We start from the raw sequence: 14,259 nt of genomic DNA on the forward strand, positions 1-14,259 counted from the left end.
CGCTCCAGACCTCTCTCATGTTGTTCTGCTGGAGTTTCCACTCCAGCTTCCTCCTGTACTTCTCCTTGGCCTCCCTGATCGTCACCTCCAGGTCGGCCTGGATTGCCCTCACCTCCTCCCTATAACAATGAGCAGGATAATAAATACAAAGGAGTGTTGTAATGACTGCAGACAGACTGTAGATGTTTCCTCTCAGACATGTGACGACTGAACTTTGACCTGGTGTGTTTCTGACTCTTCACCTCTGTCTCCTCTCACAGGGAGAAGATGACCTGCAGCATCCTGCTGCTCATCACCCTGACCTCCTGCGTCTGTGGTTCGTTTCCACCTGCAGGTTATTATCCAGAAAGAGAAAAGACTAAATACTCTTTCAGCCTCACTAACAGAGTTTATGACTCCTATTTTTAAATATATTAGTGAAAACATCAGCAGAGCTTTTTATAGCTAGTAGACACTTTCTACTAGTTATTGCTTGGATTGTATTTATTTTTGGTATCGTGCACGTTTTTTACACTGTTGTATCTTTAAAGCTGTAGCTTTGTTTCTAACTTCAATGAATCAGTGAAGCTAAGAATTCAGTCCCTGTCTGCATTTGACCAAACAGTTTATCTTGATGAGAGCGTCACTAAACTCTCCACAGAAACATCTCTAGATGGAGTTTAAAGGCTCACATGTTAAAGTTGTCCCTTTGTCTGGTCCTCACTTTCCCTCTCTGTCTCCTCAGCAGGAACATTTGTAGTGAATGTGAAACAGAGCTCCTATCAGGCAGAGGAGAACGAGGACATCACACTCGAATGGACGTTCACAACAAACCTGACAGTTCAAACTCCCTTTGAACTGAGAAATTAATATCTTCATAAGAGCAGACCTACTTAGTTACTTTCCACCACTGGTTGTATGTTACAGTCAGCTGCTAAATTATTGTGTAGCTTTAAAAACAAAAACAGTCATCAGCATGTCTGTAAATATCTACACGTTTAAATATAGACTTTTATACTATGTTTTTTCATCACATGTTAATCTATCCAGTTTTATTCACTTCATCTTATGAGCCTTATTTGTAAGTGTTTAAGATTTTTATTCGCTGAAGTTAAAAAAGTAAATTATTAATTTTCTAATGAATCTTTTGGAATAAAAATAAATAAATAAAAACTTTGCTGTTTCCATTTTTGACACAATTTTCCTTTTTTATTTTTCATTATGTTTTCAAGAAACAGATGCATGAAAAATACACAACTACATCTCTTGGCTGTGTCTTTTCATATTCTAGTCATAACATTATTTCTGCTATTTACGCTAAGACCTTTGAACGTCCCCGTTAACACTTCATGATGACGGCATAAATGATGACGTTTTTGGGGAAATTGCTTCTAAAATCCCATTAGATTTTGTGCAAAGACAAGACATCTGAACAGTCAGTGTCTGAGCAGCGTGGCTGCCTCCATTTCTTGCGATGTTGCTCGTCCTGTTGCTTCATTAGCAGCTACATCCACCAGCTTTATCTGACGGAGGACCTCGCCTCCCTGAACACCAAAGATGGAGCTGTTGGCAGCCGAATGGGAGCTTCGTGGGACCAGCGACCCCTGCCTGAGCTGAGAAGCCTGTCTACAGGCTGCACAGCCATCCTGCCGTCATCATGAAGTGTTATCGGGGACGTTCAAAGGTCTTATCATAAACAGCAGAAATAAAGTTTCTTCACTCTTTAGTTTGAAAGATTTCTAAACAGACGTTTTCAGAGGAATCATAATTTACTACTAATGGACACTGTTACAATGTACTGCACTGTCCAAATGTTCTGTTTATACATTACAAACAGTATAAAAGTATATATTTACATATTTGTGCGTGTGTGTGTGTGTAGATATTTACAAACATGCTGATGAACATGATGATCTCTGATGACTGTTTTTATTTTTAAAGCTACACAATAGTTTAGCAGCTTAGTGTAACATACAACCAGTGGTGGAAAGTAAATCAGTGCATTTGTTGTGTATATATATTAAGTGCTGTACTTAAATACAATTCTGAGGTATTTGAACTTTACTTGAGTAATTTCCATTTTTGTAATGCTATGTAATGTTTAGTTGTTTTTGTCTTTCGTAGCTTATTTGTTTGTTCTGCCTTTCTCTTTTCATGTTGGTCTGCAGTCTCTCTTCCTCCCCCAGTTGCTCCCTGGTTCTCCAGTTCATCCATTTGTCCAGTCAGTCTGGATGACTCTGGACTGTCAGCTTTAAATTCTCAGTTGTAGCTTCCCGTTTCCTCTTGATTCCTGTGTGCCAACAGAAGAAGAAATGTTAAAATTTGCTGTGTTCGTGTAGTTTTCCATAGAACATTAAACGCGTGAAAATAAGAAACTAAAGAAGCACAACAGAAAGATGAGAACACAGGGCGAAACTTTTATTTGTTTATCTTTGCGTGAAAGTGTTCAAGCTACCATTACCAGCACTGTTTAGGTGTCATTGTCAGGTGACTCAGGTTTGTAAAGGCGTTCTCTCAGGTGGAGAATCCATTTGCAAATGTCTGTTTGAATATTGCAATAAAACTCTGAAAGAGATGTTGTTGTTGAATTCACTTTATTTCAGAAATTCCTACAACACCATCTTCCTCACAGGCTGAAGTGTCTCCTCCATTTTCACACTTTACATTTTTTTCCCCTTCTTTTTTGTAATGCTATGCTATGTAATGTTTTCTTGTTGTTTCTGTCTTTCGTAGCTTATTTGTTTGTTTGTTCTGCCTTTCTATTTTCATGTTGGTCTGCAGTCTCTCTTCCTTCCCCAGTTGCTCCCTGGTTCTCCAGTTCATCCATTTGTCTGGTCAGTCTGGATGACTCTGGACTGTCAGCCTTAAATTCTCAGCTGTAGCTTCCTGTTACCTCTTGAGTCCTGTGTGCCAACAGAAGAAGAAATGTTAAAATTTGCTGTGTTCGTCTAGTTTTGCCTGAGAACAGAAAATGTGTGAGATGAAATAAGGAAACTAAATAAGCACAACAGAAATATGATGGTTGAGCTGAAAATATGTTTTACATCAAATGACAGGAGAAGAGACATTTACTTGCATTTCAGGTATAACATTTAAGTTTTCCATTGCAACATGAGGAACAAAGCATTTGAGACTAGTGCCACAGATTAGTGACGGTCAGTTTTTCTTGTTACACTGATCTCACCCTCGTCTGGAACAGGCTCCCAGACCAACCAGTGAGAGTCACCAGTGCATTGATCAATATAATTTTTTCTCTTCTAGTCCTGATATTAATGTTTATTGCAATGTCTGGATAACCTGCTGCTGTAAAACAAGAATTTCCCAGTTTGGGATCAATAAAAGTAAGAGCCTATCTATCTATCTAGATATCCAGCACTCTGTGGTGTTGGACGAGTGCTTATACCTCTGCACCATCTGTTCCACATTTTATATTGCCCCATTCAGTTTTTGCATTTCACCTACACTATATCAAAAGTATATTTTAATCTTAAATCCTGAACATTCTGGTCTTTGTTTTATTGATACTTTGGGATTTCATTTCACAACAACAGAAAAAAAGCTCTGACAGTAACTTTACATAAAACAAGGAAAAATAATTAAATGTGACTTACTGTTCTTGATCAGTCTGATAATGAACAGCAAAGCAACAATGCAAAAAAGAAGGACGATGATCCAAATCCAGTCAAAAGAGGACTGAACCGTGAAGTGATCTGCTGAAATAATAAACACAGAGCATGACATTTTAAATCAAACTAGGCCTCGGCAGTTTAAAACTGTCAATATGAAGAATAATTGATATAGAAATCTTTCCTACCTGGAACATGGATGTGTGTCTCTCTGGCCTGGTTGATGTTCTGCTGTTGGACTCTACAGATGAAGTTGTTGCCGTGTCCCTTCACCACAGTCACTCTGCTGCTGACGGTATAGAGGTCATCAGGACCTCTGACGGTCTCTGTAGGTCCAGCAGAGAAGAGCGTTCCCTCACCGTGCAGCCAGAGCACCTCAGGCTCTGGATACCAGCCTGCAGACTCACACTGTAACACTGCACTTCCACTCTTATTTAAGGTAACCTCTATGATGGGCGTGGAGACAGCACCTGAGGATAAGAGGAGGAATTTAGAACAGTGGGTTCAGATCAAACACTTCAGCAAATAACACATGTCACTGATTTGTATCATTGTTAAACTACAGAAGCACTTTTTAGAGAAAAAGTTGACAACTTAACTTTTCCCACCAAAACATCTTGAAACCTTTGTAAACATGTTGAATGTATTTACTACCTCATAAAACATTTGTCTTCTTCTCTGCCACCTTTTATAGCAAATCATCACCATCAGCTGTTATTATGTGGAGTTTAAAGGCACCCTGTGGTGTTCTTGACCTCTGTAAGTGCTGTGAAGCAGTGGTTTTATCAGTGGGTCCCTGTTTGGTTTATCTTGTGCAGGTGACACGATGCACAATGTTGCCATTGGTTTCACATTTTTCAATGTAAATTTCATTTACAATGTTTTTCAAGGTTGATTTTACTCCGACTTTGTATTTTGAAGTGTTCGTCTTTTCTTTGTTTTCTTTGTTTGATCATGGCTGCTTACTTCTAACACAAAGTTGCATTACTGATCTTTGCGGTCAGTAGAAATGTGTAATTCATCATCCTCGTGCTCGTGGCAGCAAGTCTCACTCACCAACAGTGAGTTGGATGGAAGCTGCCTCGTGTATTGATGGAAGGATGCAAAAGTATTTTCCTGCATCAGAGATTTTCACCCTGAAGATTTTCAGGGAGACGTTTCCATTCGTCAGTTCCTCCACAAACAGACTTGTACGATTATGATGAGAAGGATTTTGAAGCTGATACAACAGTCGTCCATCTTGGTGAACATGGATGTACTCTGGGTCCAAACCAGGTTTGGTCCACACCACTGTCTCAGAACTGGCACTGATGTTAGGTTCAAGGTAACACCGCAGAATGACATCATCACCAACCAGGGCCACGATTGGTTGATGTGAACAAATCAACTCTGACAGCGCTATAAGGAAAATGAAAGAACAAACAAGAAACAGCAGCTTAGTTATAATTCATCAAAATGAAATTTTAAATTCTAAAAATAATAAATAATTTAGTAAAGTTTTCAGAGCTGCATTAAAAACGATGAACGGTAAAATGAAATCATGCTAACACACTAAACTAAGATGGTGAGCAAGGTAAAATTATACCTGCTACAAATCATTGTCATTGTGAGCATGTTAGCATATGGCATTAGCATTAACCTCCAGTTTAGATTGTTGGCCCCGCCTTGATTAATTACACGTGTGTCTTGTTGTCTCCCCTACCTAAGTGTATTTAGTCCGGGTTTTTTCTTTTGTTCAGTGTCAGTTCGTTGTCATTATCATTTGGCATCAGCAGTGGTATGTGGTTTAAATGCCAGGGGTCCCAGCCTTGTTTCCTGCGCTTCTCCTGAATCTCTTGGATTTATTTCTGCATTTGCTTGGACCTCGCCTGGATTTTTGGATTTCATTTATCGCCTGTCTTGGACTGCCCTCCCGATTTGGACCTCTGCCTGCCTGACTATATGTGTAAGCCTTTCCCTGCAATAAATTAATGAACTGCATCTGCTCTGCCTCCAAGTCTGCATTTGGGTCCTATTCCTTGTGTTCCCAGCTCCCTTGCGTGACATCCACATGACAAGTATATCCTCACAGAGCTACCAGTGTGGCTGCAGACTTATGTAATGACGAGAATTTTTTAATAAATGTGTTATATTGCCAATAAATGAATGCATTCATTTTGATGTGAATGATTACAATGTCATCGATTTTTTTTCATCGCCTCTTCTGACGAAGTCGTCGTTACAGAAATGGACTCCTTTTTTCTTTTGGTCAGAAGCTGACTCGTGTCTTCTGCTTTCCGACACATGCACACATCAGTGTGTTAGCAGAGTGTTTTGCATGGAAATCACCTCCAAAAGGCTGCATCAGAACGAGGAAAAGCAACCCACTGAAGGTCCTGAAGGGCTCTCCATGGTTGGACTCATGGTTTGGATGCAGCATCTTGGACTCCTGAAGATTAAAAAAGAGTTTAAAATAGACTCAAGTCTTAGTCTGGTTGTTTTCATAAAAGTTACACAAAACATGTCTTTACTTACTGGAAAATTAGGTAGTAATTCTAGATTTGATTTTAGTTTTTGTTTAGTTATACTTTCTTCTTTCTGTCTTAGTGCTCTGAAAGTGTTTCGCTCCTGATCAGATGTGACTTCCTGTTGAAACTGACTAAACCACACAGTTCACAGACGAAACGTCTGTATAGAATCAGACAGAACATTCACAAATGTATTTCGTGATTTATGTATTAATGGCACACAAAAATATGTATCGTTGTATATGAGGATAAAATATATATGTATTGAAAAGTATTTGAATTTTTATCAAAACCATAGTTCGATGTTACATTTTTATACAAACTGGTGAACCTGCATTTACAAACTGCTTGTCATTTGTGAACTTGTGTAGGTGTTTTGAGACTTCGTGCCATGGCTCAACTAACAAATGCATTTTTTGCAAAAGGGAATTGTCCTATCAGATGTCCTTGTTTTCAGCCATTTACGTGAAATGAGGTATATTTATAGATTGTACCAGTGTGATATGTTATATTTTCTGCTCCTGATGTGACTTCCTGTTTTGAACTGAACAAAAACAAACGTTTCATGCACGTTTCATGTACTCCTAACAGCGCATCTATGCAGACTGAGGACAGTCTAATAATGCCTTAAATGTCCATGAAGGGAATCGCTTGTGTTTAATGTTTTTTCTTTCTTAATCTAAACGTATCCTTTAAAGCTTGAAGCTGGTGCTCCTCACTGTCACACCAGCTTATATATCGTTCGGAGAGTTAAACGATCTTCTCATCACTACAAAAGATTCAGTGGTTGCATGAGCTCATAATTCATATTCATATATATTTCGGCAGTAAGAAAGGAGCCGTGGCTGTAGGCAGTCACCAAACCACTGTGAGGCATATGAGGGGGGAGGACGTAATCTTTCAAAACTTAAAAACGCATTAGAGAAGGAGATCTGTTAACAGTTTGTGTACCAAATCCACTGAATAGGCACTGACTAACAACAGTGGTTATACTGAAATTTTTTGATTGGCTCTCACATGTTAATGTATCAATAATGTCACAGAAAATTAACTAGGCTATTATTTAAAAGAACTGACCTTTAACTGCTAATAGTAGCCATCTTTATCCTTAAATTAGATTTTTGATTAAATTAGTAAAATACTGAATTATGTCTATCACTATTTACCAGATGGAGTTCAGAGTTTCCTTCAAATGGTTCGTATAAACATTTTTAACAGTATAAAAATATAGGCACACTTTTACATGTGTGAAAAATCCACAATGTCCAAGTAACAATGCAAGTCCACTTTAAAAGAAAACATAGAGAATTAGTTTTTAAGTCCATGAAATAATCTGGACATTGTTTTAACAGTCAAAGATTATGAAATTATGACACATCCAACATTTAACATGCAAGTTTTAAGCAACTCTTACCTGCTGTATGACGACTGCAAACTCTCTAATGTGATGTTGTGTTGCTCTCGCCTGACATGAAATAAGGAAGTATGAGTGCAATACTTTGAGGTTTCATACGTAAAAAAAACACAAACGTCAACCCATCTCCACCTCTGAGTCTGTTGGTTTGTTTCACTGTTGCTGTGCCATACTAAAGAGCTACTCAAAAGCCCGGCCTGTAATTTTTTACCACAGCATATGTAACTAACGCTTGACTTATAAGCAGTTTGTTACAGTAGTTTTCATATAAAGTTTAGCCCTGTTCATTCTGTGTTTACAAACATCTTCCTGCAGGAAGAAATAAGGTTATATAGGAGGAGATAAAGAAAGGGACTGGATTCAAAAAGAATTAAGAAAGATCAGTCTGGGAGAAAAAGGATTTGTTGAACTTTGTCTCAACTTTGCAGAGTTTGTACAGCTTCTTTTTCTATTGAAGCTGTGTGATCAGATACATTTCACCTCGCTGAAGCAGAACGGACTTTTCCCTGCTTGTATAACGACTCATCTCGTTTCATATGAAGTATTTCTCATGTCTCTGATGATGTTTGTAATTAAGAACTCTGCCTCTTTCACATGAACTCTCTTGTAGCTGGACTGTTAAACCCAGAGTTAACTGAGCCAGTTCATAAGCAGCTTTATGATAAACCTGCTTTGTGATACAACTTTGTAAGAGCGAGCATCCACGATTGTCAGTGTTCAGTGACACCAGATACCTAAAGAGACTTGATCTGTGAGACGACAAGGCCCCGGCTTCAAAAAGTTGTTTACAGGAGGGGAAGGTCGTAAAGCCAGTCGTCCTCTTTCTTGTCAAACAGCATGCAGCATCCAATGAGCTTGTTTCTCACAGTGGAATACTGCATTATCACAATATTACAGGAGTACATTCAAAAAGCGCAGTATTAAAGGTCCAGTATGTAACATTTAGGAGGAGCTATTGGCAGAAAGTATGTTTTCATTAGTGTATAATTACCTGAAAATAAGAATCGTTGTGTTTTTGTTACCTTAGAAAGAGCCATTTTTATCTACAGACGGAGCAGGTCCACTTCCACAGAGGCCGCCATGTTTCTACAGTAGCCCAGAACGGACAAACCAAAAACTGGCTCTAGAGAGGGCCTTTCACGTTTTTGGCCACCGTAGTTTCTCCTACAGACTTGGAAGGGGAGGGTGAGGCGAGCGGTATTCAAATGGTTGCAAACTGCAATTTCAACGCTAGATGCCACTAAATCCTCCACACTGGACCGTTTAGTCAATTGTATAAGTTGAAAGTACCTGTTTGCTTTATAATCAATATCAAGATCTGCTTTATTGACCAGCTGTGTTGACACATACCGTACAAGGACTTTGACTCCAGTTCTCAGTAGCTTTCAATATACAAAAAAAAGTGCAGAGGACAAATAAAGACATACAGTTAAACAATAAGCTCAGCTTAACAAATACAAGCAAACTTATAACAAACTAGTAACAGACACGTAGCTGTGATGTCCAGGTGTGAGTTGGACAACAAACTATCTTTATACGGGTCAGATTGTTACTATAGCTACACATAGAAAAGGCATGTCACTGCTGGAATAAATACTGTATAAAAAGTAGAAGAAGTGGGTTGATGTGCATTTATAAAGAGAACATGTTGTCGTCCTGTTTGGTGGCCGATCCAAAGAAAAGTGTGAGAAGTTTATCAAAAGCTCCCGTGTCTCGTCTGTACAGAGACTCAGAAAGAGCCTACAGCCACGCTGGCAGCTCTGTGAGGCTGCACCAGCATCACTTCCTGATACTTTCTGTTCTGTCTGCATCTTGTGGTGGTACATTTCAGCGGTCTGTGTTTCCCCTCTTGAGTTTAGATCGACCAGCATTTCTCTCACCTAGTGTCGAGGTGCGTCAACCTCTCTCTGAATTTGTTTATGAGAAGGGATCCACACGAGACCTACCAATGTCTTTTACAAGTATTTATTTCTACACAAACAAACAATACAGATATATCTGATAAAACAAACAATACAGATATATCTGGAGACACAACATGTACCGCTCACCGTCTTAAAGCTACGGCTCCCCAGTTGTGTCTGAAGTTTAAGGCACAAAGCAGTTGATTATATGTTAAAGCCGCACCCGATCACACAACATTCAGTATTTTTCCACAGCTTGTTCTCTCAGTGCACCTCTGTGGTCCTCCTCCTTGGTTTGTACCTTCCCCCACTTTCTCTTATCTAACTGTTAGTTAGTTGCAGTCTATGGTGCGGCTACAGCTGCTGGCCTGAGAGGTTGCATGAGTTAGACTACACAGGGAAAAACATCTTACATACCGGGTGTGCACGGCACAAGCTATCGGTCATAATATCACAGCCCAGTGTGAATTGTTTGAGCTGCTTCCTGCTGTGGCACAGGTCAGCTGTCTGTGTTTCCCCTCTTGAGTTTAGATCGACCAGCATTTCTCTCACCTAGTGAGAAACACAACTGGTCACTTTAGTTTCATGGTTCAAGGACATCAGCGTTGACTGTTGATAGAGGACAGGATGCAAACCCTGCTGTCACATTAAATGCTTTGTATCAACTGAACAAACAACCAATGCTGCCTTTTTTCTTTTAGGGGTAACACACCTTACTCAGTTTTTCACACTGCCTTCCTGTTAGCTACAGAGTTGCATGTCTATAAATCTTAGGACCATAGCACTTTGCTTACATGACACTCAGTGGGCCCCTTAGATCTTCAGTCACATGCTTGTAGCTGTAGAATAAGAGTGAAACAGCGTTTATCCATTACTTTAAGAGAAGGAAAGAAATAGTGATAGTATCTTGAAATTTAAAAAAGCAAAACGATACCTTAGCCTCCATTTTCGTACTGTGCATACAGCACACAGCAAGACACGATTAATCCTGGAGCCAAGACACATTTCACGTACCTCGACAGGACTGTGAAGATATCAACTGAAATGATCAATCACATTGTATTTATAGTAAGCATGTGATACATTTATTCATCATTCCTACCTGGAACATGGATGTGTATTTCTCTGGCCTGGTTGATGTTCTGCTGTTGGACTCTACAGGTGAAGCTGTTGCCGTGTCTCGTCTCCACAGTCACTCTGCTGCTGACAGCCAGAGGTCATCAGGACCTTTAAGTAAAAGATCTGAATACTTCTTCCACCGCTGACTGTTTCCTCATGGTGACTGGGATCAGCAGCTTCCAAACATTTCGTCCATGTTTGTCAGTCTGCTGTATTTGCTGATGTATGGGCACAGCTCTGCCAGAAGTGGACATCTTACAGTACATTTCTAAGTTATGTAAAAACAAACACATACATGCTCTATATCATATTATTAAAATATAAATGTTAAATGATACAAATATACTGTGTATCCACTTACCAACAACAAGCTTGGTACTGTTGGAACGTCTGCATGTTTGCTCATCAGAGACTTTTACGTTGGAGAGTTTCAGTGAAACGTCTCCGAGCTCCAGTTTGTCGATGGACACTGATGTTCTTCCTCTGTAGGACGGCTGTTTGGTAACTACGTATTCTTGACTGTTTGCCCTCACAGACACAAACCCAGGCCTCAGCTCACTCCAAGCTCATGTCAGAAGCATTCATTGCAGGTTCCAGGTGGCATGGGAAAATGATGTCATCACCAACTGTCGCCACTATTGGTTGAGATGGACCAATCAGCTGAAGTTGACCTGAGAAACAGATCTGTGGTTTAATTCCTGGCTGCCTTTATAACTACAGGACTCTTTGTAGATCAGTGTGTAGGTCAGGAGCTACTAATGAGTAAATGGCCCACATTAGTCTGAATAAAACTGCTTTGGGAATTGTGACCTCTAGCGGCATTTATGTCATTTGTGCAGGACTCAACATCTGAGAATAGACTAAACCACAGTAACTGTAATTTATATGGTTAAAGTAAAGTACAGTACCGTTAGCAAACTCAACAACCTGACATTGGCACTGAAAATAAAAGAAGCAGCTAATGCTGAGGGTATTAATCAGTTTGCTAATATTTGGGATAATAGTTTGGAATCATTTTTTGAAGTTAAAGTTGATGAAGTTGAGTTGTGTCCTTTAACTTCCAGTGCACATAATGGTGTTATTCATGTGTTTTGCACTGAAATTACCTCCGTGCAAACAGCTGTCCATGCAGTCCTGCAGCAAAGTGTTGATTTAAACATTAAACTGCCTTTCTCATTTCATATGTGATATACGACGGGTTCCCTGGCATGGAGGCTGTTCTGCTCAAGAAATGAAAATTCAAACAAGTAAATGCAGACAATGAAGACATTTTAGTGTTTTCAAGTCAACCTGTCTGGGTCGGCTTTTCTAAATACTATATATGTTTCTAAAATCAACAGACTCTGTAAATCTTAACCATATCAAACACAACATCTGTCTCCACCTCTGACTAGAGTCTGTAGGTTTGCATTCGTTTTGTTTATGTTTTTGCTTAAAGGGGCCATATAATGCCCATTTCCTGCTTTACATTTTCATTTGAGGATTCAGCTTCTGATCAGCAAAAATCCACTTCCTTCAGCAGCATCATGACGGCTGCCTCAGGTCTTTTTAATTCCTCAGTCTGTCCCACTCCTCACTTCCCCCAGGCCCAAACAGTTTGTGTTTAATTGACTGCAGAGGGTTTTCATGTATGTTGGAAAATGAAAATGAGGAAGCATGTTGTCCCACTACCTGTCCTTGTTTTCCTGCTACTGATTTTCCGCCTTACGTTTCTTACCTGTGTTTCTGATCTGCTGCCTGTTTCTGACCTGCTGCCTGTTTCTGACCTGCTTCCTGTTTCTGACCTGTTGCCTGTTTCTGACCTGCTTCCTGTTTCTGCTGCCTGTTTCTGCTGCCTGTTTCTGCTGCCTGTTTCTGACCTGCTGCCTGTTTCTGACCTGTTGCCTGTTTCTGACCTGCTGCCTGTTTCTGACCTGCTTCCTGTTTCTGCTGCCTGTTTCTGACCTGCTGCCTGTTTCTGACCTGCTGCCTGTTTCTGCTGCCTGTTTCTGACCTGTTGCCTGTTTCTGACCTGCTGCCTGTTTCTGACCTGCTGCCTGTTTCTTTTGGTTTTGTTTGCTTGTTTGGACTGCCTTCTCGTGCCTGACTGTGAGTCTGTTAATATAAACACTGATTTAGTAAACTCCTTTTTGTGCCTCAGTGTCTGCATTTGGGTCCTCAGTCATGTTGTCTTGTACACACATCTGTGACAGATGGTGCTGAGGCTGCTATAGACTGTCCATAACTGTTTTTATATTATCTGGATGTTTGACCATATCTATTATTCGTTTGCATATAGAGCTTGCATTGACTACATTTATACATTGTGTATAAAGAGGAAAGTAGGAAAGCTTCTGATTTTGTCAGTATAGACTCTTAGCATATAAACAAGAAGGTGGGGGAAGTAGTTACTTTCCCTTTTGCAGTGACACTGAAGGTAAATTAACTTAAAATTGTTGGTTCAGACCTCATTAAGGGTTAAACAAGCAGATGTTTTGTCTCCCACTTTGTAAAAATGACATGTGCATTTAAATGGTTAGACTGTGGTTTAAAGGAAACCATGTTGAGTATTTTGCCTGTCAGAAAGGCTGTTGTGCCCTCTTGTGGTTGAACTGAAACATTGCAGTGTGGACTCCAGCAGATCGGCTCTCCCTTCTTAATTATCCAGAAACTCAAACTACCTCTGACCCATCTGATTGATTCAGGTATAAATGATCTTATTAGCTACTTATACGTAGTATTTATTCAGCTAACCATGACTGTAAAAAGCACCAGTGGCTGAAGAAGTTTTCACATCCTTTACTTCAGTAAAAGTACTGACACCACACTGTGAAAATAATAATAAAAATAATAATAAAACTTTATTTATAGAGCACTTATCAAAACAAAGTACAAAGTGCTTCACAACAAGAGAAATAAAATACCACAGTGAATGACGAAATATAAAGAAATAAAATACATAAAATACACAAAAGCAATAAAATAAACAATAAAATAAACAGCCAGTTCAGGTAAAATCAGGATCTGCTTTCAGATAAAAAAGTGTTTTGAGACGAGACTGAAAAGAAGACTCTGACTCAGACAGCCTGATGTCTTCGGGCAGGTTGTTCCAGAGCCTCGGGGCCCTGATGACAAAAGCTCTGTCCCCCTTAGTTTCCATCCTGGACTCAGGAACAGACAGGAGACCCCTGCCCGAAGATCTCAAACTACGTGAAGGTTCATAAGGGATTACAAGGTCTAAAATATAGTCTGGAGCCATGACGAGCCTTAAAAGTAATCAACAAGATCTTAAAATCAGTCCTGAAACAAACAGGGAGCCAGTGTAAAGAGGCTAAAACAGGTGTGATGTGGTCGAACCTCTTGGTCCTGGTTTACAGCCTAGCAGCTGAGTTCTGTACAGTCTGCAGTCGTGTCAAAGTTTTTTTATTAAGACAAGTGAACAGGCTGTTTACAATAATTAAGCTGTGAGAAGATAAAAGCACGTACAACAGTTTCTGCATCACTAAGATTTAAAATAGATCGGATTTTTGTTTCTGAGGTGATAGAAACATGATTGGACAAGCTCAGTGAGATGTTGCTCAAAACATCAATTGCTATCAAACAGGACACCAAGATTTCTTGCAACAGGCTTGATATGTTGTGACAGGTTACCAGTAGATGGCAGTATTTGTTTAGTGATGTGTTGGGGCCCAATAACCAGGATTTCAGTTTTATTTGAGTTGAGCTGAAGA

The 14,259-nt window shown here is 39.7% G+C and overlaps 3 protein-coding genes and 1 long non-coding RNA gene across 4 annotated transcripts in view; 1 reads left to right on the plus strand and 3 right to left on the minus strand.

Annotated features, from left to right (window-relative positions):
• The window catches only part of LOC122870702 (butyrophilin subfamily 3 member A3-like), a 36,788-nt gene extending 28,197 nt beyond the window's left edge, over positions 1-8,591 (minus strand). Inside the window, exons 1-2 of the mRNA XM_044185064.1 lie at positions 8,549-8,591; positions 7,527-7,577 (exon numbers count right to left, since the gene is read on the minus strand). Of these exons, the coding sequence (XP_044040999.1) occupies positions 7,527-7,577; positions 8,549-8,563 (66 nt within the window). The 5' untranslated portion in view covers positions 8,564-8,591. The remainder of the gene's footprint in view (positions 1-7,526; positions 7,578-8,548) is intronic.
• The window catches only part of LOC122870258 (low affinity immunoglobulin gamma Fc region receptor III-like), a 1,099,642-nt gene that overhangs the window by 596,522 nt on the left and 488,861 nt on the right, over positions 1-14,259 (plus strand). The window lies entirely within an intron of this gene.
• LOC122870252 (butyrophilin subfamily 1 member A1-like) lies at positions 1,893-6,033 on the minus strand. The gene is made up of 5 exons (XM_044184321.1): positions 5,934-6,033; positions 4,662-5,003; positions 3,794-4,075; positions 3,591-3,689; positions 1,893-2,882 (listed from the first exon to the last, which is right to left on the minus strand). Exons 1-5 carry the CDS (start codon positions 6,022-6,024, stop codon positions 2,869-2,871), a joined length of 828 nt encoding a protein of 275 aa, XP_044040256.1. The 5' UTR covers positions 6,025-6,033; the 3' UTR covers positions 1,893-2,868.
• On the minus strand, positions 10,129-11,532 carry LOC122870346. The gene is made up of 4 exons (XR_006376553.1): positions 10,911-11,532; positions 10,533-10,817; positions 10,365-10,454; positions 10,129-10,269 (listed from the first exon to the last, which is right to left on the minus strand). It is a non-coding gene; the product is annotated as an uncharacterized LOC122870346 (long non-coding RNA).

This window comes from Siniperca chuatsi, linkage group LG22 (genome assembly GCF_020085105.1).
Source record: "Siniperca chuatsi isolate FFG_IHB_CAS linkage group LG22, ASM2008510v1, whole genome shotgun sequence".
Lineage (NCBI taxonomy): Eukaryota > Metazoa > Chordata > Actinopteri > Centrarchiformes > Sinipercidae > Siniperca > Siniperca chuatsi.

Coding starts and splice junctions, on each gene's coding strand:
- LOC122870252 (XM_044184321.1), bottom strand. CDS start 6,024: ATGCTGCATCCAAACCATGAGTCCAACCATGGAGAGCCCTTCAGGACC. Junction 5,004..5,933: donor TCTGATGCAGCCTTTTGGAG/GTGATTTCCATG, acceptor TTTTCCTTATAG/CGCTGTCAGAGTTGATTTGT. Junction 4,076..4,661: donor TTCCATCCAACTCACTGTTG/GTGAGTGAGACT, acceptor TCTTATCCTCAG/GTGCTGTCTCCACGCCCATC.